The 19,683-nt window shown below is 41.7% G+C and overlaps 6 protein-coding genes across 8 annotated transcripts in view; 4 read left to right on the top strand and 2 right to left on the bottom strand.

The window, feature by feature from the left end:
• Window positions 1-1,722: 1,722 nt before the first annotated feature.
• Window positions 1,723-4,152, top strand: LOC133839290 (uncharacterized). The gene has a single exon (XM_062270715.1). The coding sequence runs from the start codon at window positions 1,863-1,865 to the stop codon at window positions 3,513-3,515; it is 1,653 nt and encodes a 550-aa protein (XP_062126699.1). The 5' UTR covers window positions 1,723-1,862; the 3' UTR covers window positions 3,516-4,152.
• A 613-nt stretch (window positions 4,153-4,765) lies between these two features.
• Window positions 4,766-7,244, top strand: LOC133839287 (uncharacterized). The gene is made up of 3 exons (XM_062270713.1): window positions 4,766-6,490; window positions 6,551-6,766; window positions 6,832-7,244. Exons 1-3 carry the CDS (start codon window positions 4,934-4,936, stop codon window positions 7,063-7,065), a joined length of 2,007 nt encoding a protein of 668 aa, XP_062126697.1. The 5' UTR covers window positions 4,766-4,933; the 3' UTR covers window positions 7,066-7,244.
• LOC133839297 (ADP-ribosylation factor-like protein 6-interacting protein 4) lies at window positions 7,157-8,014 on the bottom strand. Its single transcript, XM_062270723.1, has 2 exons — window positions 7,581-8,014; window positions 7,157-7,515 (listed from the first exon to the last, which is right to left on the bottom strand). The coding sequence occupies exons 1-2, from the start codon at window positions 7,801-7,803 to the stop codon at window positions 7,268-7,270; spliced, it is 471 nt and encodes a 156-aa protein (XP_062126707.1). The 5' UTR covers window positions 7,804-8,014; the 3' UTR covers window positions 7,157-7,267.
• Window positions 8,015-8,332: 318 nt separating this feature from the next.
• Window positions 8,333-19,683, top strand: part of LOC133839295 (eukaryotic translation initiation factor 4E type 2) — a 54,997-nt gene continuing 43,646 nt past the window's right edge. Inside the window, exons 1-2 of one of the 2 annotated variants that reach the window (XM_062270719.1) lie at window positions 8,333-9,029; window positions 10,289-10,748. In XM_062270719.1, coding sequence (XP_062126703.1) covers window positions 8,992-9,029; window positions 10,289-10,748 — 498 coding nt within the window. In that variant the 5' untranslated portion in view covers window positions 8,333-8,991. The remainder of the gene's footprint in view (window positions 9,030-10,288; window positions 10,749-19,683) is intronic. The other variant, XM_062270720.1, reaches the window with a different exon arrangement.
• On the bottom strand, window positions 9,117-10,211 carry LOC133839292 (UV excision repair protein RAD23 homolog A). Its single transcript, XM_062270717.1, has one exon. The coding sequence runs from the start codon at window positions 10,175-10,177 to the stop codon at window positions 9,197-9,199; it is 981 nt and encodes a 326-aa protein (XP_062126701.1). The 5' UTR covers window positions 10,178-10,211; the 3' UTR covers window positions 9,117-9,196.
• LOC133839293 (syntaxin-1A) overlaps window positions 11,616-19,683 on the top strand; it is a 48,248-nt gene continuing 40,180 nt past the window's right edge. The window contains exons 1-2 of one of the 2 annotated variants that reach the window (XR_009894089.1): window positions 11,616-14,881; window positions 16,673-17,392. Coding sequence is in view for 1 of the 2 variants with exons in the window: in XM_062270718.1 (XP_062126702.1) it covers window positions 14,010-14,881; window positions 16,673-16,691 (891 nt within the window). In the remaining variant the exon portion in view is untranslated. Of the gene's footprint in view, window positions 14,882-16,672; window positions 17,397-19,683 lie in introns of those variants that run through there. The other variant, XM_062270718.1, reaches the window with a different exon arrangement.

Raw genomic sequence — 19,683 nt, 5'->3', positions numbered from 1 at the left:
GTCAGAGTCGGAATCATTCGTAATGCCGCCAATCGATTGAATACCTATTCCTATATATATATAAAGTATGTAAGTCGTATTCGTTTTTCAAAGGGGTCAAAGTACACTCACAGACTGCATGACTGCCGATTAACAGAATTACTAGAATAAATTAATAATAACAACAAGCAGCAAACACCTCTGGACCAATTGTTTAAAATCTAGATTTCAAGTGTGTGTGTGCTTTTCGGTTGTCAAGCGCACGTCGACGAGTTCGATGAGTTGGTAAGAGAGTGGAGAACGTGCCGCTGGCAACAGAGGCCCCCCAACCTTGGGCTCAAACCGAGCCGAGGCAGAAGAAAGCAGCTCCTGACAACGTGCATGATTTATGCTTTCTAGCGCGAGCTAGTACACTGAGAGAAATCTCAACAGTTGCTTCAGGAGTTCAAATATTTGTTCTTATACAAATTGATATTCTTATACTATGTCAACATATTATTAATATTTACATGTGTGTAATAATACTCGACCTTGGAGGTCAGTCCCTTCTTATATTTCAAATATAAGAGTGAACTTGACCTCTTATACTTTACTTTATAATAAATTATATAAATCTTATACTTTAGATTTTGCTAGCATATACTATATTTTGTCTTTAACTTGAACTCTGTCTTATACTCCATATTATATTTTACAGTATAATTTCATGTCTTTATATTTCTTCTACTGTGTCGAATATAAGAGTACGCTCGACCTCTTATACTTTACTTTACCTAATAACATACCATATAAATTTGTGCTGATCTTTACTTTACTTTATATTTTGCCAGCGTATATTATATTTTACTACGTCTTATACTTGAACTATGTCTTTTACTCCATATTATATTTTACTGTATAATTTCATATCTTTATATTTATTATACTCTGTCGAATATAAGAATACACTCTTATACTATACCTTATAACATATCATATAAATTTGTATTGATCTTTACTTTACTTTATATTTTGCCAGTGTATACTATAGTTTATCTTATACTGCGTCTTATACTTAAACTAATCTTATACTCCATCTTATATTTTAGCACATCATTTCATGTCTTCATATTTCACTGCCTATTAAAATTGGTCTTATACATTGTCTTATACTTAGTGAGACCCACTCTTATACTCTGAATTCTTATACTTTACCTTATAACAACTCATATAAACTTGTATTGATCTTTAACTTACTTTATATTTTGCCAGCGTATACTATAGTTTATCTTATACTACGTCTTATACTTGAACTATGTCTTATACACCATCTTATATTTTAGCATATCATATGATGTGTTCATATTTCACTGCCTATTAAAATTTGTCTTATACATTGTCTTATACTTAGTGAAACACACTCTTATACTCAATCTTATACTTGATTTTTTCAGCCATTTTTCACATTATATTTTTCATTTTATATTTCCCTACTTTTCTCCTATTTTCTTACAGTGCCCGAACATTGCAAAAATCACACTCCAAACGAGAGTACCGACGCACCGAGACTTTATTAATCCGTATGCGCTCGCTATATGTACGATAGGTATGGGGATCATACATAGGTACAGCCATATCTGTACAGATGTAGATGCTGTTGTATGTATGTACATCAATGTGTAATGTCTGAGTCGCTATCACCGATTGCATTGGCCAGACTTCGATTGCCCATAGGTATTAAGTAGAAGCCGCTGACTAAACGTCGCTTTAGTCAGATTTCGAATTTCGCCAGCACTGCACGGCTGAGTTACTAACGAAAAATAAGAATAAACTACAGATTACGGAGTAAAACGAAACGAGAACGAAACGCGAATTGTGTTGTCGATTAAAAGTGTTTTTCAAAAATGTCGCAGACTCTGGACGATCTGCTGCAGCGTCAGGAGCACGCTCGCCAGCTGCGTCTTGCAACGCGCAACCCAAAATTCCGTCGCATCAACTCCCTGGATCGCATACCCGAGCATCCCAGCCAGGATGAGTCCGAGGACGGCGACGACAAGACGCCACATCGTCACTTTATCAAGCTGCGTCGCCAGCGTACCGCCGATGGCAGTCTGCTGCGCTCCCAGCCCAGCGCACCACAGAAACCTAGCACCAACTTCTTGCTCTTCGGACCCCAATTGTTGCTGCGTTTGGTTTTCTCGCTGATGAGCTATGTGCTCTACATTCCTCTCTCGATAGCTGCACCCAGTTTTTGGCTTTCGGCTTTGTTGTGGATCTTTTGGAAGCTGTTGCGCGTCCCAATTGGGATCTTCAAGTGGCTGCTAAGTGCGGATGAGGAGCAACAACCGGGAACATTGCATCGTCAACGCACAGTGCTCCTGAGTGGAGGAAGCACCATTCAAACCCTTCACATGGCTCGCAACTTTTATGGCTCCGGAGCACGCGTTGTGGTCTTTGAGTTCGAGGGTCTCTTTGGCTTGGCACGCTTCTCCACCAGCGTGGACAAGTTCTATGTGGTTCCCCGTCCCAGCAGCGCCAATGTCGAGCAATACATTGCCGCCCTGTGTCACATAGTGCGCAAGGAGCGTCCCACTGTCTATGTGCCTGTGTGTGCCACGAGTCCGGCTTACTATGATGCGTTGGCTAAGCCCCATCTGGAGCTACTTGGCTGCGCCAGCTTTGTTCCCAGTGCTCAGGAAACTCAGCAGCTGGACGATTGTCTGCAGCTGTTCCAGCGCTGCGAAGCCCAACAGATAACGCTGCCTCCCCACACGGTAATCACGGCCCAGGAACAACTGCATCAGCTGTACGAACGCGGCTTTGTGGGCGGCTATCGAAACATCTTCATGGCTGGCGGTATGCAGGGAGTAATGGAGCGTCATAAGTACATCTTGCCTAGTCGACGCGTTGAGCTGTTGCAGTTCAGTCAGCACGAGATTAGCGAACGTCAGCCGTGGCTGGTGGTGCGTGATCAGCCGGGTTATCATCACTATGTCACCTGCACCACGGTCAAGGATTCACGGGTCGTCGCCAATGTCAGCTGTCGCGTGGAGCATCACACCAAGAACCTGATCCCAGTGCGTCGCGATGATGAGGCACAGATTGAGCTCTGGCTGCGCAGCTTCTTTGCCAAGGTTCGCTTCCAGCGCAGCATCAATGGTCATATCAGCTTTCGGCTGGTCAAATCGCCCGCCCATGGCGGACAGTTTGTGCCGCTAGGCGTCCGACTGGGCGTGGCACTGCCCTACATCTGCCACAACCGTTCGCATGCGCAACTCTTGTGCCGTGCCATCAAATGCATGTGCATCCATCGGACGTCGGGACGACACGAGGAGGAGGCGAACAGTTGGAGCTGGAGTTGGACGGCGCTGGAGCGGAATACGTCGACGGCGGCGCTGGATAAGCGGGAGGCGCTATTTGCGTATTGGGATCCGCTGCCCTATTGCGCCTACTATCACTTTCAGCTGCCGCTCGAGTCCGTCAAGCTGTTTTTGCAGCGACGGAATCGCAGTGAGACCAAAAGTTTATCGCCGCGCATCACGGCGCCGGTTCATTGAACGCACTGCAGCAGCGTAGTGGAGAGAAGTGGAGAGTAGAGCCGGGCAAAGCAAGGCAGTTGGAGACAGCAGCGAGAGAGAGATTAAACAGACTGAACAACATACATGCATATGTACACACATATACAGCAACAACAACACATAGATGGCGACACTTGTGCCAAAACAAACATACATATGTACACACTTGTACATAAGCACATAAATATGTGCACACACTCGTACATAAGCACATAAATATGTACACACTTGTATATAAGACATAGATGGAGACACTAGTGCCAAAATATATGTACACACTTGTACATAAGCACACGCATACATATGTACACACTTGTGCAAAAGCATACATGTTTATTGCACATACTTGTACACACTTATTTTATATTTTGTTTACTTAAAGATCGCGCGCACGCATCAAATGGGGTTCAACATCTATCTAGCGAGATTAGACTATAAACATAAAACACAACATTCACACACTTTATAACACATACATACATATATTTATGTATTTGTAGTTGTGTGTGTACACATCGATCTGGCACAATCATTCATACGTAGGCCTAGGCCTCAGTTTGTTGACTTTGCCATAATAAATAAAGTTAATACGTAGTATATAATTTATTAAGCACAATTGCAGCGCGTTTGCTTTTAATTACCCATTTTAGTTGTATTCCTTTTTTTTACACAATTGCACTTTTTCACTCACTGCACATTTTATTTAGACTGAATAGAAACTTTAACTATAAACTGCACTGACCACCACTGTGAGCCACGATGTCCTTGGTGGTGGTTTTTTGCTTTTGGCCATATTTCAGTTTCGTTTTCGTTGATGGCCCACGTTGCTCTGGGCAACGGCTTTAGGTCAGTTTAATTGCGGTTAGTGCTGGCGGTGAAAACGGTAACTGAATCATTTGCATTATCCTTATCGCTTTAACCCCCCGACCGTGCAAGCGGTAGGGGGCGCCACACACGCGCACAATGCCCGTATGCAGCTAAACCACTAATTAAGGTAGGGGGCGCCACACAAGCGCAAACACCTGCAGATTGCAGTGCATGCAATTAAGGTAGGGGCGCCACACACGCTATACAATGGCATGCAACAATCTAATTTTTATATAATATATAAATGCATGTAAAAATATACAACTTTTAAATTACTGAAGTTATTTCATAAAATGGCATTTGCGCTTATGCCTTACTGCGAGACACTCTTTTGTAACGGCTACTTTTAGGCTGGCAAAACAGCCCCGTCTAATGGCAGTTGCCGCAAGCAAGCGAATGGCAAACGTTAACAGCTGACTGCTAGAACATTCAGCTCGCGTACGCACAAAAAACGAAGAAAGGAAAATACACGAATTTCTTGCCAAAAGTTACATTTTGCACGTCGCAACGAAAATCGGGGCACCCGCAAAATGAAAAACTGGCCAAACGATGCTGCAACAACGCCGCAACGCGTCCAACCGGCACAAGGAAGCATCCGCGGCGGCGGCGTCTCCATCAGCATTGAAAGCGACTGCGACGATGAAAATGAGTCAACAACGGCTGAGCATGATTTGCTGCTGCCAGCGGCGCCTGCAGCGCCGACAGTGTCGCCCTTGTCCTTGATAACAAATCCGGCAGCTGGGCCCAGCACCACAATCAACATGGAGCAGCAGCCGCTTCGCAGTAACAACAGCTCGACTGCAGCGCGTTCCAGCAACAACAACAGCAACAACGCCGGCGGCAGCGGCATTTTGGCCTCGCTGCTTGCCCGACAGCGCTCCTTGACGCCGGTGAGCAGCACACCGTTGAATCGTCGGCTCCAGCAATCGCGCAGTGTGGGAGGACCCAGCAATAGTTTGGAGGAGCCGCCTCAGGCGCCAGCAACGGCGCCAGTTTCATCACCGCGTCAATTGGGCTTTTGGCGCATGAATTTAAACGAAATGTTTACACTGTCGACGACGCCTTCGACGGAGACGTTGCGTAGCCTTATCGCACATTCCAATTTTCGCTATCAGGCGGCACAAGCAGCTGCAGCAGGAGGAGCGGGAGGAGGGGCAGCTGGAGCAGCGCCTGTCGCTGCTGCTGCTGCTGCTGGTGGTGACAACACGCTGAGTCAGCAGCCTCCTTTGGCAATGCCCTTGAACGGCGAGCCAGAGGCCAACAACAGTGCCGCCCTGCGCATGAGCAGCAACAATAGCAACAACAGCAGCGGCATGGGACGCAGCATCTCCCTGCGCGAGGATGAGTTGCAGCCAGCGCGTCTACAGCATAACAACACACGTCACACGGCAAGCGTCTTGGGGTTGTCCACAAGCCCTCCCCCCTCTGCTGGTGGTGCCTCCTCGCCTACAGCTGGGGTTTCGGCCTCAGCACCAACTACGCCCAATGAGGCGCCAAATGGCAATGGGAATGGAAATGGCAACGAAAACAGTGCCGATGATGATCATGTGGTTACCGATTTGGTTGTCCAGATACTCAGTCATTTTGTGCGTTATCTTCCCATCTTGTGCATACTCCTTATCAAGTTTGTGCACGACCATTTGATAGGCATCCTCGATCTGCTGCTGCTGCAGTTCATGATGGGATACCTAAGTGTGGCCTTGACACGCCAAGTTGCTCGCTTGGCGCAGCGGGATTGCGGTGTGCTGGTGCTGCAAGCGCTCATCAACATTTTGGTGGTCTTGTTGCGTCTCTCGATTGCCACCGAGCCGCCGGATGTGTTTGGTTTGCTGGTGCCGCCGCCAAAGTCGTTTGTGCACAAGGAGGAGGAGCAGCCTCTAAGTCCAACTGGTGATCCGCCCAGTACACATGCGACCAGCGCCTTCATCGAGGACATACACAGCTTTGTCCTGACACGGCAAGCCGTTCCCTTAGGCATGCTGCTCTACTACGTCGCAGTCAGTGATCTGTTGATTAAGATGCTAACGATTCTCATCAAGGTTTTCATCACGCTACTGCCTATTTCTGTGATACGTCTAAAAGTGCGAGTAAGTTTTTCCTCTGCTTACTGAGAATTTTGAGCATTAATTAAAGCATCTATCTTTCAGGCACGTCTTTATGTTGTGGTCGAGTATTTGTCGCAATTCTATCGCGCCTTGACGCCCATTTCCCAGTGGTTCTTGTATCTCTATGGCTCCTACACAGGGCTGACTGTTATCTCGGGTGGACTGCTGTCCTCCTTGTACATTGGAGCAAAGATCTTTGAGCTGGTGGATCGCGGCAAATCGCTAAAGAAATCCATTGCCACCTTTCGACGTGATATTGTAAGCGAGATTAATTTTTACTTTTACTTTACTTGATGAGCATTTGATTTAAATTGCATTTGCAGGACTCGGAGCGACCGCCCACTAAAGAGGAACTGGATGCTGCGGGCACTGTGTGTCCCATCTGTCATGATGCGTACAATTCGCCGATTATACTGGAGTGCGGACACATCTTCTGTGATGAGTGCGTCCAAACGTGGTTCAAACGGGAACAGACGTGTCCCATGTGCCGCGCCAAGGTCAGCGATGATCCCGCCTTTCAGGATGGCAGCACCACGTTTTTCTATCAGCTCTACTGAAGCTATACCTCTTACCTTTCCTTACCTAACTATCTTGTCTGTATATGTATCTATCTATTCCATTTGATCTTTATGTAAATAGCTTAAGCAATTGCTGCACAATTTGTTTATTTAGCATTTAAAACAGTTATTAATTATTAACTATACTTATTATATATTAAACAAATATTAAATTCAAATAGTCTTTTCTTTATCTTGCATTTTACTTTGGCTTCTGTCGCTTGGCAGCGGCCAAGGATTCCATTTCAAAGTATTCGCCATCTCCGCTCGTTGCCTTCTTGTTGATGCTGTGATGGCGCTCTTTGCTTACAATCTCCTCGAGCACTTCGCTGTCGCCCTTGATGAGGCGTGTACGCCCCGTCACAGGATCCACCTCACGTCTTATTTGACTTTGACGACGTTGATATTCCTCCGGCGTTTCCGGAGCATGTGATTTGCTGTTCATCAGCGCTTAAAAAATGCACCAAGACAAGTGAGAAGTTTTTACCGGGTATCTACTGCTGCTTACTACCGACCTATTGGTATTGCAAAGTCCTCCTCGCTGCCACTGTCAACTGTCGCAGCTGGAGCTACCTTTGGAGCCTCAATCTTTGGTGTCATTGTTGCCTCTTTGGTTGCCTTGTTTTTGCTATGCTTTTTCGATTTTTTGGACTTGTCTTTATGCTTCTCCTTGTGCTCCTTGCGCTTGCTCTTGTGTTTTTCCTTGGACCGCTTCGATTTTTTTTCGCTTTTGCCCATTATTATTTTTATTGATTAAGGAAAACCCAACTTAAAAACAAAACTGCAAAAAGTGAGAACAAAATGAGCCAGTGTGACCAGTGCAATATGAGCTGAAATTGTCAAGATAAACAATAACGATTATTTTACATACGGCGCATAAAATGAAATCAAAAAATTGAATTATTAAATTAGTTCGAATTGAATTTATCAGCACTGCCCATTTAACAACGCAATATTCAGTTCAAACAAACCGCTTTCCAAGCAAAGTATCTGAGATTAGTATGACCAGATAATGACAGAAACCTACTGGTCACTCTGTTGTTATGTTATGATTTTTAAGCAGCTGATTTGAAGCACTGATGAAGTGAATGAAATGCAACACAAATGACTGCCTAAAGAGATAAAGAAATAAAACTGTTGTTATAAACGGAGTAAAAACTTAGTTTTAATACATAAATCTTTACGCTGTACATGCTAGAAGTGCATGGCCTGCCATTCACCCCGAAATATAATGTTCTGGGTGTGTTGCAAAACGTGCGCACGTTTCTGATACATTTTACAGCACTCAATAATTTACGTAGCACGCCGATAAAAACCATTAAAATCAAAAAGAGCCAAACAACTTTACGAATATTGTTTACCAACTGGACGCCATATAACTTCACAAAGAAAACGATACGCGACTGCGAACGCGCACCAGACGCTTCAACAGGCCGGCCAATTAGCCACAAACGCGGCAAAATTCGTGGTGTGGACACCACACACACAAGCACGAGCAGTGAGCAACACACACAAACACTCACGAACATACACACGCACACCCACAAATAAACACAACGACGACCACGCAGAAGGAGCTCAAAATTTTGAAAAGAACCAACATAAAAACAAGAGGAAGCAAAATACGTTTTGGCAACTAGACAAAATAGTACAAGAGTAGAGAAACAAAAAAAATACTGTGCAACGTGCAGTCAACTGGCTGTGCAACAACAACAATAAGAACAACAACAAATCAGCGACAGCAGCGGCAAACAGGAGAATCAGCAAACCAGGAGAAGCAACAAAAGCAACTAGCCAAGGCAGCAAAACGGGAACGGAAGAAGAAGCAACAGCGGCAGCAGAAGCAGTAGAAGAAGAAGCAGCAACAGCAGCAACCAAAACTAACTGTCTAATCTTGTAGAGCAAGCGGAGCAGTTGCCCAGCATCATGAGCATGGAAAAAGTCGCCAGCAAACAATTCGAAACGTAAGTGGAGCAAATGTTTATAACGTTTGTTAGGTTATGTTATGTGAGCCAACAACTCCCCATTCTTCGATCTTCAATCTCCCGATCTGCCAATTTGAATTTTGTGCCCTTTTACCGTCTGCTTTATTCCAAAACGTGTACAAAGTCTTTTTAGAGTATTTGTGTGTTTAATCCTCGTCCTCTTCATCTGTCTGACTGAAGAGTATATCAGCTGTCAACTCCTCGTTCTTGTCGCATGCCACATACACTTGCAACACAGTCGCGCGATCAAAGCCCAGTGCCATCAGACGCTCCACAGCCGCCTCCTCCTCGCTGGTGAGCTGTGTGGCAGCCGCATCCTCGCCAGGCGCCGCATTCAACATGGCTATAAACTCGTCCTGATGACTGCGGATCGCTTCAAAGGTGTGCGGAGCCGATTCGCTGAGATGCGCCAAAACCACTTCGAGCAACTGTGGATTCTGACGAATCATGTCACGCACATGAGCGAAGCGAGGATCGGCTGCCAAATGCTGCAGTCGCTCCGCTGTCGAGTCGGATGATCCATCGGGAGCTGGAGCTGGAGTCGGAGCTGGTGTAGCAGCTGCTGGGCTGCTTCGCTCGACTTCTGTGGATGGAATGCCGCTGATTAGATACTCGATGGCACGCTCCGGATGATTAAAACTGGCGCGAAGAGCTGCGCGCACTTGCTGCTCCTCGTAGCCCATGTCCATGAGATTCCGCACAAGCTGCTCATTGTGTGTCAAGGAAGGCGGAGTAACAACAGGCAGAGGAGGCTGCTCAGACTGCGGCGTGGATACCTCTTTAGAGTCCGCTATTGGTTCCCCTTTTGACTCCGCTATTGGTTCCCCTTTTGACACCACTTGCGACTCCGTTTTCGACTCCTTTATCTCCTCCTTCAACTTCTGCTGTTCTGCCTCACCTCGCTTGGTCATCAGCACTATGAACTTGTTCTCCACAATGTTGTACTGCTTCAGCGGCTGCTCGTCCTCCATAATGCGTCCCGCATAGATCAACTGCAGCTGCTCCACTGGATGCTTAATCTCCGGCAGCTGCACCAAACGCTGCTTCAGTTGAAGCACATTCTGCGAATCATCCACCAATTCCAGGCTAATTGTGCGCTGATCCAGCGTGCGTATGGACAGCTTCATGTTGAAAGTTTGCTAGTTGAAATTTAAATAGAATATAATTGCTTAATTATTAGTTTCGCTGAGGCGACTTTGTTATCACAATTTCATTGAACAATCTTTTTTGTTTTGCAGTAAAACGTGGCCGGACATCGTTGACAGCGATGACAGCGAGGTGGAGAACGAAATAGATGTAGACAAACTGCCGCCACTGGAAGTGGGGCCCAACGAGAATCGCCTGCAGCACACATACTGCTTGTGGTTCTCGAGGAAGGGCACACAACGTGCGGCCACCGACTACAGCAAATCGTTGCATGTGGTTGGACGCTGTGCTAGTGTACAACAATGGTGGTCTCTTTACTCGCATCTCATCAGGCCCACGGCCCTCAAGCCGTATCGAGAGCTAAGCCTGTTTAAACAGGGCATCAAACCGATGTGGGAGGATCCGGCGAATAGTAAAGGCGGTCAGTGGTTGATAAGATTGCGCAAGAATAAAATCGAGCGTGCCTGGGAAAACGTTTGCATGGCGATGCTAGGCGAACAGTTTCTGGTGGGTGACGAGATATGCGGCATAGTGCTGCAGACAAAGTATCCGGTAAGTGCACTGCCAACATTTTATTCCTTTTTAAACATCAGCCAAAAAAGCCTGAAAGCCACTCACTACTGCCGTTTCAAATGTGGCGCGCACCCGTTGCAGTGCTGCAAAACGTCAAAAGAATACGATTTAAGAAATTGATAACTGCATTGACTCTTATTTGCACACCTTGTGCTTGTTTTTATTTATTTATATATTATATTGCTGGTGGAGAAACATAGAACAAGATTTAAAATTATTTTATACAGTTATTAATTTTTAAAATAACATAAAAGGTATTAAAAATAGCGTGCCGTTTTATCCGCGATTTGCAAATATACCAACTTCCACAGTGTAACCTGCTGACACTTATCAGTATTAACCGCATTTTTTTGGTATAAAACGTCTATATGAATTTCACCTGCACTCACCTGAAAAATAAAACAGCGTTTTAAAATAAGATAAAAATATAATTTATTGAATATAAAGTACTTCATAATTTGATTATTTTGAGTTAAAAAATGTTTCTCCACCTGCAACAATTTTTCGCACATGTATACATTTTTTTACAGCTTCAGCTAAATAAATATTTAGCCATATTAATTACAAGTGTGCCGGTATCCGTAACCGTATTAGTATCCGTATCCATTCATAAAAAACTGCTGCGCACGCCGTTCAATTTACGAATGAGCGTGTGAGACGCGTCGCGCAATACGTTCCACAAACAAACCGAATGCTGCTGGCGCTGTTAGTTGTTGTTGTGATTGTAGCGGCGTATTGAATGCTGACGTAACGCAAGTGCTTTCTGGTATTATTTGGTGCTTTTTTTGCACACTAGTATTTTTATTTAGGCGTCACATAGCGTCGCACAAAAAGTGAAAACAAGCGAATGTCGGACAAAAGAAGAGACGATACAAAAGAAAACCCCGAAATTATTACACATTTTGCAACGGTCTGGTAAATTGTGTAATAAAACGGTAAACATAAGAGAAAAGTGAACGCTACGATAATAAAAACGAAATGATGGCACTAACAAAATTGCCGCATATGCGTCGTTGAGCGAGAGTGGCATGTGTGAGAAAAGAAAGAGCGAAAAAGTGTCGTATCAACAACAAATCGCGAAATTTACTACAAGCAAACGCAGTTGTAAATCAAATGAGAGCGTGAGCGAAGGCTTCCACTCAACACTAGCGCAAACGCACTCACAATATATTCCACAGTGAGTGGAGCAAGAGTCACACATTTAGCATTTGGTTGGTCTGAACTGCGCCGGAAGGCGAAGCGTGTTTCAGATTGACGAGAGCCAGCAACGCGTCGAGTGTGCTTTTTAGCGACGTGCGCGTAAAACAATAGGGCGACAACATAACATTAAACTGCAACAACAAAAATTATACAAAACGTCAGCAAGAGAGAACGAGAGAGCTAGTGATTGCGAGAGGGAGAGTAAGAGAGTGAGTGAGTGAATGGTTATTTGCCACCCACCACACAGCAAAGCGAATGGCAAATGTGTGAAGTGCCCGCCGACTAAACTCACTCACACACATACACCACTACCGAAATACCAATATACCAATACCAATACATACAAACACTCTCTCGCACGCACGCAAAAATAACGCAAAAAATAAAACAACAAAACGGAACGCAAAGAGAAAAACGCCCACCGTACAGCCAGCCGCCCGTCCCCCTCGTCTAGAGTCCCCGTCGCGTGTGTTACTGTGTTGTTGCTATAAGCAACCATCACGTCACACAGTCTCCCGAAGCAGCAGCAGCGGCCGTGTTTGGTACTAACAAGAAGCAGCAGCAGCAGTAGAAGAAGAGGAAGAGAGCCGCCGCCGCCGTTTGGAGCCCTGCGCAGAAATCGATTTTTTTTCGCCCATTTGGCCGTACAACGAACGAAGTCAACCTCAACCGAAATTCGTTTTAAGCACAGTACACGCATTGACGATTGTGTGTGTGTAATGTGTAAATGAGAGCAAAGCAGCAGCAGCATAACCCAAAACGCAGCCAAATATCGAAACTCAAACGCATTGCACTTTGCAAGTGCTTTCGATAAGTGTGCAAAGTGAACGAAAGCCGTCGATCAACAAAACATCTCTAATCGATAACACGTTGCTGCCCCGCCCACTCCCCTCGCGATTCGTTTGTCAATATTTGTGTGTGCGTGCGTGTGTGAAGATCGGCAATCAACACCGACCTAGTGCATAACAACAAACACTCAATAAAAAAAAAAGAAAAACGCAAGGTTGATTAAAAAGAGAAAAAATGAAAACGGTGTGCTAAAAAGCTTTTCGCCCATACAAATAAATCCCACGCATTGTTTAACGCAACAGTAAATATAAAAGAAAATAAGCAGCTAAAATATATAAACGATATATTTCTTGTTGCTTGCCGTGAGTCATTATTTAACGTTGTTGCTGTGCTCAGCCACTTGACTTGCTGCCTGGCATTGAGGAGCTCGTGCTTAGTGTGTCGCTGTCTCTGTCTCAGTGTTGGTGTTGTTGGTGCTCCGCTAGTGTGCGTTAGTGTTAGTGTTGGTGCTACTGTCGTCGCCGTCGTCGTCGTCGTCATCGTCGCTCTCTCGCTGCGGCTCTCTTGAGCGCAAAACACGCGCGCCGTTAACGAAAAAGCAAAAGCATAAAAAAAAGAAAAAACCGACTGCCAAAGAATATACATATATATTTGTATGTGTATGTATATGTATTATTAAGCAAAAGAAAAGAATAGCAAAAAGTGAGGTGCGTGTAGCAAACATAACAACACAACAGAAGAACTTGAGAATTGTGAATTGTGCGAAACGAAGCGAAACGAAGCGAAGCAAAGCAACAAACAAACAACAGCAACAACACGAAAAGGCAGAAGTGAAGAGTGAAGTATTTATTTAGGCCACGCTGCATGCGAAAAACCATTTAGCGGTCACACAAATCTACGGAAAATCAATAGTCACTTTTGTAAGCAGCAGAAACAGCAGCAGCAGTCGAAAAGTAAAAACACAGAAAACAGAAAACAAAAAACACGTTGAGCAACAAAACGCTGCAAAAGTTGACAGTTAACTGCTAACAACAACAACAACAACAACTCGATAATAACAACAAAAGCTTACGTAAAGCTCGCGTTAAACGGCAACTGCAGCAACTGCAACTAACAAATCAAAAAGCAAAAAGCAGAAAAAAACTCAACGACACAATCGTTTGTTCGTTCAGTTGAAAGTGAAGCGAGAAGTGCGAAAGAGAAGAAACTAGTTGGTCTTATTTGAACCTCAGCTAAACTTCCGCTGTCAAGATGACGAAAGACAGATTAGCCGCCTTGCATGCCGCCCAATCGGACGATGAGGAGTCCGAGGATGTTGCCGTCAATGTGGACGGACATGATTCGTATATGGATGATTTCTTTGCCCAGGTCGAGGAGATACGCGGTATGATCGATAAGGTGCAGGACAATGTCGAGGAGGTGAAAAAGAAGCATTCGGCCATATTGTCCGCACCACAATCGGACGAGAAGACCAAACAGGAGCTCGAGGATTTGATGGCCGACATCAAGAAGAATGCAAACCGGGTGCGTGGCAAACTCAAGGGCATCGAACAGAATATCGAGCAGGAGGAGCAACAGAATAAATCATCGGCCGATTTGCGTATACGCAAGACGCAGCATTCGACATTGTCGCGTAAATTCGTCGAGGTGATGACCGAATACAATCGCACCCAGACCGATTATCGAGAGCGCTGCAAGGGAAGAATACAGCGTCAGCTGGAGATCACAGGACGTGCGACAACGAGCGAGGAGTTGGAGGATATGTTGGAGCAGGGAAATCCAGCGGTGTTCACACAGGGCATCATCATGGAGACGCAGCAGGCGAAACAGACGCTGGCCGATATCGAGGCACGGCATGCGGACATCATGAAGTTGGAGACATCGATCAAGGAGCTGCACGACATGTTCATGGACATGGCGATGCTGGTGGAGTCGCAGGGCGAGATGATCGATCGCATTGAGTATCATGTGGAGCATGCTATGGATTATGTGCAGACAGCAACTCAGGATACCAAAAAGGCGCTCAAATATCAAAGTAAAGCGCGACGAAAGAAGATCATGATACTGATATGCTTGACTGTGTTGGGTATCATAGCGGCTGCATATGTTAGCAGTATTTTCATGTAAATTGATGCAATTACTTAACTTACACACACACTTACACAGCATACACATACACACACGAACACACATAAGTACATTTAGTCGATGTCTGTTTAGGATGTTGTGCAACCCACCCAGAAATATTTCAATATGTTGAAAGTCGAAGCGGCCCCTTGCCAGTGAACTACACACACACACACATATACAATTACACAGAAACACACACACACACATACAGAACACACACTTGATAATTTAGGCTCTAAAATTAACAAAAGATATATATATATATATGAACATATACGGCATTATATAGCTAATTTGTATGATTAGTTTAGCAAACCTTGAGAGTCTACTTGTATTTGTTATTATCCTGAGCAGGATATGTTTATCCTAAAGCTCAACACACACACAAACACACACAGACAGACAGACAGCAGGACAGCCAGAGAAAGCTTAATAACATTTGAACAAATTTGAAATAATAGAACCATAAAAAAGCAATTATTAAGCAGGCATCTCCTCTTCTATATTATGATCAAAAATTGCTATATATATATATGGTATATATATAACTATATAAACTACAAGAAAAACAGAACAAGTAATTGCAAAAGAAAATCATGAACTTAATTGATTATTGTTATAATGCGAAGCAAAAGAAAAAAACAAAACGAAAAAAAGAAACTTTAAGAAATTATACAAAAAAAAAATAACACAGAGAAACACAAATGTTAATTTGTAGATTTGCTTTGCCTACGATTTATACAATATTCTTCTTATTCTTCTTTCTATCCCAACAAAAAATTTGTTTATGCATTTAATTTTTGTATTTCGTATTTCGTATTCTGTTTTCTTTTTCTCAAATGCTCTTTATACTATATATATATATATGATAATGTTAATGATAATATTTATAATTATATTAGTCTCAACACAACAATTTTTCGAACACAAAAATCTCACACTGCAAAAGCAAAAGCGAAAATAAAATCTCGGCAAATGTAATTTTTGCTAATGTATATGTTTGCGAAGAGTCTAGTTAACTTCTTGAATACATATATACATTTACTATATACAACTCACACATACATATATTTATACATGTATTGTATTTATTATTAAATGATATGATATGATATGAAAGCAGTTTACAAGATAATAATTATAGTGACTATTTACTATTTACCCGAATCGTGTTCATATATTCAATTCAATGCACTCTTTAAGCTCTACTTTAATTGAGGAAATTGACAGTCGCACATCAACTAAAAAACGATCAAACCAAATCGATAAATAATAGTTTATTCACATACATATGCGAATGCGAGGCAAACTGTAAAATTAAAGTTGATTATTCAGTTTTTTAGTTTTTGTGTGTTGCGCAAAATAAATGTTCAACATTTATCAGCAGCCAGAAACGAGTTTGTTTTTTGTTTCCTTTTCGCAAATTGCTGGCAATCAAAAAATGTTTATTTAGTTTTGTTGTTAGCTCACTCGCACACACACACACACACTTCGACACTAACACACACTCATTACACGCACACACACACATTCAACTTTGTTTTGTAATATACTTATTTATTTATATCTTCTTTTTTGCTTTCAATCTCAAATCCATCTCTGACTAACAACCGCCCAACAACAACAAAAACAACAACAATCAACTCAACCACAATATTGGATTAATTTTGTGTTTCTTATTTTGTATTATAATTTAACAACGCATGCAACAAAAAAAACTCTGCTATGTGACATTTTTATTAATTGAATCATTTCGTTGATTTCCTTGTTTTGTAATTTATTAGTATCAAAGCCAGCAAATAGCATGCGTACTTAAGCTATACAATACGTATTTTGCTAAAGAATACGATAAACTAACTAAATTAATTAAATCAGAATATAAGCATAGAAAGCACAGCAAAACACACACACTAACCCAAAACAAAGAAAAAAGAACGCTTTTGAGAAATGCTTTCGCTTAAGTAGGAATTGCACCTGTAAGAGCACAACAACAACAACTAGAACAACAACAACAACTACAACTAAAAAACGACAACAACAACAAATACAACAAGAAAGCGAGTCCAGTTTGATTTCTAGTTCCACTTTGCAACTTGCAACTGCACGTTTCTATCTCATTTGCATCATAATAAAAAAACGAGTGACAACAACAACTACAACAACAACAGTTGCAACTGCACGCATATTAATGCACATTTTTACACACACAACAACAACAAGATAAAGGAGAAGAGGGAACTTCGTATTATGGCATTGAATCAAACTGCGTTTAGCCAATTTTGTTGACCACAATCAATGTGTTTTGGTGTCACGCCCACTGCCCACTGCAACAACAACAACAACAACTAAAACAACAGCAGCAGCAACAACAACGCGTCCATCTTCGTGCGTCGTGATAAACGCGATAAATATTCGATCAAAGTGAATTCCAGCTTACAAAAACGCCCAAGTTTCGCCTCGCCAACAAATTGCAGCAGCTGCCAAGCATCCAGCAAAACGACAAGGTGAGTAATACATATATATACACTATATATATAATAAAATTACATTATATTTAAATGTTTTTCCTCGTACCTCTTTGAGATGTCTCACGATTTTATGAATGCTCTGTCATTGTTTCCGCTTAGAGAGAAACGAGATAGATTGTCGCCTCTGACTTGATTTGACTTATCAATAACATATTCATTGGGGCACTGAGAGGCTTTTGCTTTTGCTTGTTATATGTCAATTATATTAAGAGTGCGATTGCGATTGCGATTGAATGGAGCTCACAGAGTTTAATTGAGCTCGTGATTGCTTGCAAATTGAGCTGAACAACTTTAATGGGTGAAAACAATTAATTAATAATGACATTAAGTTAGAACGAAGCTAGAACTGAGTTTAACACGATTTCATAGACACAATTTTAGTAGTTGAATGAAATGAAAAATTCAATTATTAGAAAGCTGAACTTTAATATATTTCATTGAAACAGTTTTAGAAGTTTAATATGAAAAAGAATTTTTATAATGCTTTAAAAAGAAAAATTCAATTATTATAAAGCTCAATTTTAGTAGTTTGATATAAAAAAGAATTTGTAGAATGATTTCAAATTAAGAAGAACTTTTTATGGATTTCAAAAAGAATTTGTAGAATGCTTTAGAATGAATAATTCAATCATCTGAAAGTTGAACTTTAATATATTTAATTGAAACAGTTTTAAAAGTTTGATATGCAAAATATGCTTTAAATGCTTTAAAAAGAAGAATTCAATTATTACAAAGCTCAATTTTATTACTTTTACTTAAGACAATTTTAGTAGTTAGATATAAAAAAGAATTTCCAGAATGCTTTCAAATTAAGAATTCACTTTTTAATCGATTTCAAAAAGAATTTGTAGAATGCTTTAGAATGAATAATTCAATCATCCGAAAGCTGAACTTTAATATATTCAGCATTTACGAACAACTTTTTTAAATTGCTTAATAATAATGCCAGGTATTATTCAGTCGAGTTCTCCTTGTGCACTCATTTCATGTTTCATCATCGAATTTCTCATCAGCTTAACCCACACTCGCAAAACTTTTGTGTTCTCCTTTTCATTATTTCATTTATCTTTTGGTTCGTATGATCTCATATTTATCGACTCATTGCCGGTTGAGATCTTTGGAGTTTTGTTTTCGTTTTCGTGTAGCAGATGACGTTCATTAGATATTTATGAATCGTTCTTTCGCCACTTTTCTCACTGTGCGAAGTCGTCATCTATTTAAATATACATACTTTGAAGTACATCACAATATAATATTGTTTTTATGCGTTTCGTCTAATCAAAATACCCTCATACTTACTTGCGTGTTTTCAAGTTTCAAGTTCCTCGTTTTCTATATAAAAGGTCTCTACAATATATCGTTTCATGTATCATTTGCCACGACTTCCTGTCAGCGCGCTCCACAGCTAAATAAACTGACCCTAATGTCAGTTAAACATGCACCGCCCCCATCTACTACGATTAGGTTTTTGTATTTTTTCGACGCCGTTTGAGTCATCGTCAATTCTCGCAGTCGAAGCCGCTGCCCATCAAAAAATGGAAAAAAGAATTGACATTGTCAACAGCTGTTGCGATAAATGGATAGAAAACTATTTACATTTTTTGCTAATTAGTTATTAAAAGCTTATTGTTGGAAATAAAATTCGAGTATACGCTGGGCATGAATCATGCGATAAACAAAACCACAAAAAAAACGCATATAATATAATAATGTTGATAAGATTTTTAGCATGGGATCGTTAATAGAGAGTACTTCAAGTGCGACTACAAGAGAGCGTCAAATGAGATTTGTGCTCTGCTCTGCTCTTTAGCTATTTCAAGTTTATAGTCGAAGTTGTTTTTTCTTTCTTCTTAATTGTTATTTTGTACCTGACTTCGCTTGTGCTCTCTCTTTCACATGTGACGAGTTCTCTCTCCCTCTATCTTCTTGCTTGGTATCGAGCAATGTTCCACCTTGTTGCTTACATTCGATTAGTTTGTTTGCTTTTGTATACACTATGCTCGAACGCTAATTAAACACTATAAAGTGAGTGTAAACTTACGACAAATAGTTGTGTACTCACTACGCAAAAATTTGCTAGCGATGATGAGCTTACAAATAATCAAAGTAACTTTTATTATAAAAACTTGTTCTTATAAAGAATTTTGTATTAAATTCTTTAATAGAATATATTGAATTGAAATTACTTTTAATACGTACTTGAAGTATATTTTTGGTATATTATTTATTACAATATACATTGGTATATTATATTATAATACAATTGA

The sequence above is a fragment of the Drosophila sulfurigaster genome, chromosome 2R (assembly GCF_023558435.1).
Source record: "Drosophila sulfurigaster albostrigata strain 15112-1811.04 chromosome 2R, ASM2355843v2, whole genome shotgun sequence".
NCBI classification, from domain to species: domain Eukaryota; kingdom Metazoa; phylum Arthropoda; class Insecta; order Diptera; family Drosophilidae; genus Drosophila; species Drosophila sulfurigaster.
Note: the sequence above shows the minus strand (reverse complement) of the source record. Positions and strands in the feature narration are given on the sequence as shown.

What these genes read in the sequence shown, in the direction of transcription:
- LOC133839290 (XM_062270715.1), top strand. Translation starts at nt 1,863, where the DNA reads ATGTCGCAGACTCTGGACGATCTGCTGCAGCGTCAGGAGCACGCTCGC.
- LOC133839287 (XM_062270713.1), top strand. Translation starts at nt 4,934, where the DNA reads ATGAAAAACTGGCCAAACGATGCTGCAACAACGCCGCAACGCGTCCAA. An exon ending in TGATACGTCTAAAAGTGCGA is followed by an intron (nt 6,491 to 6,550) that starts GTAAGTTTTTCC and finishes TCTATCTTTCAG; the next exon opens with GCACGTCTTTATGTTGTGGT. An exon ending in CCACCTTTCGACGTGATATT is followed by an intron (nt 6,767 to 6,831) that starts GTAAGCGAGATT and finishes TTGCATTTGCAG; the next exon opens with GACTCGGAGCGACCGCCCAC.
- LOC133839297 (XM_062270723.1), bottom strand. Translation starts at nt 7,803, where the DNA reads ATGGGCAAAAGCGAAAAAAAATCGAAGCGGTCCAAGGAAAAACACAAG. An exon ending in GGACTTTGCAATACCAATAG is followed by an intron (nt 7,516 to 7,580) that starts GTCGGTAGTAAG and finishes GCATTTTTTAAG; the next exon opens with CGCTGATGAACAGCAAATCA.
- LOC133839292 (XM_062270717.1), bottom strand. Translation starts at nt 10,177, where the DNA reads ATGAAGCTGTCCATACGCACGCTGGATCAGCGCACAATTAGCCTGGAA.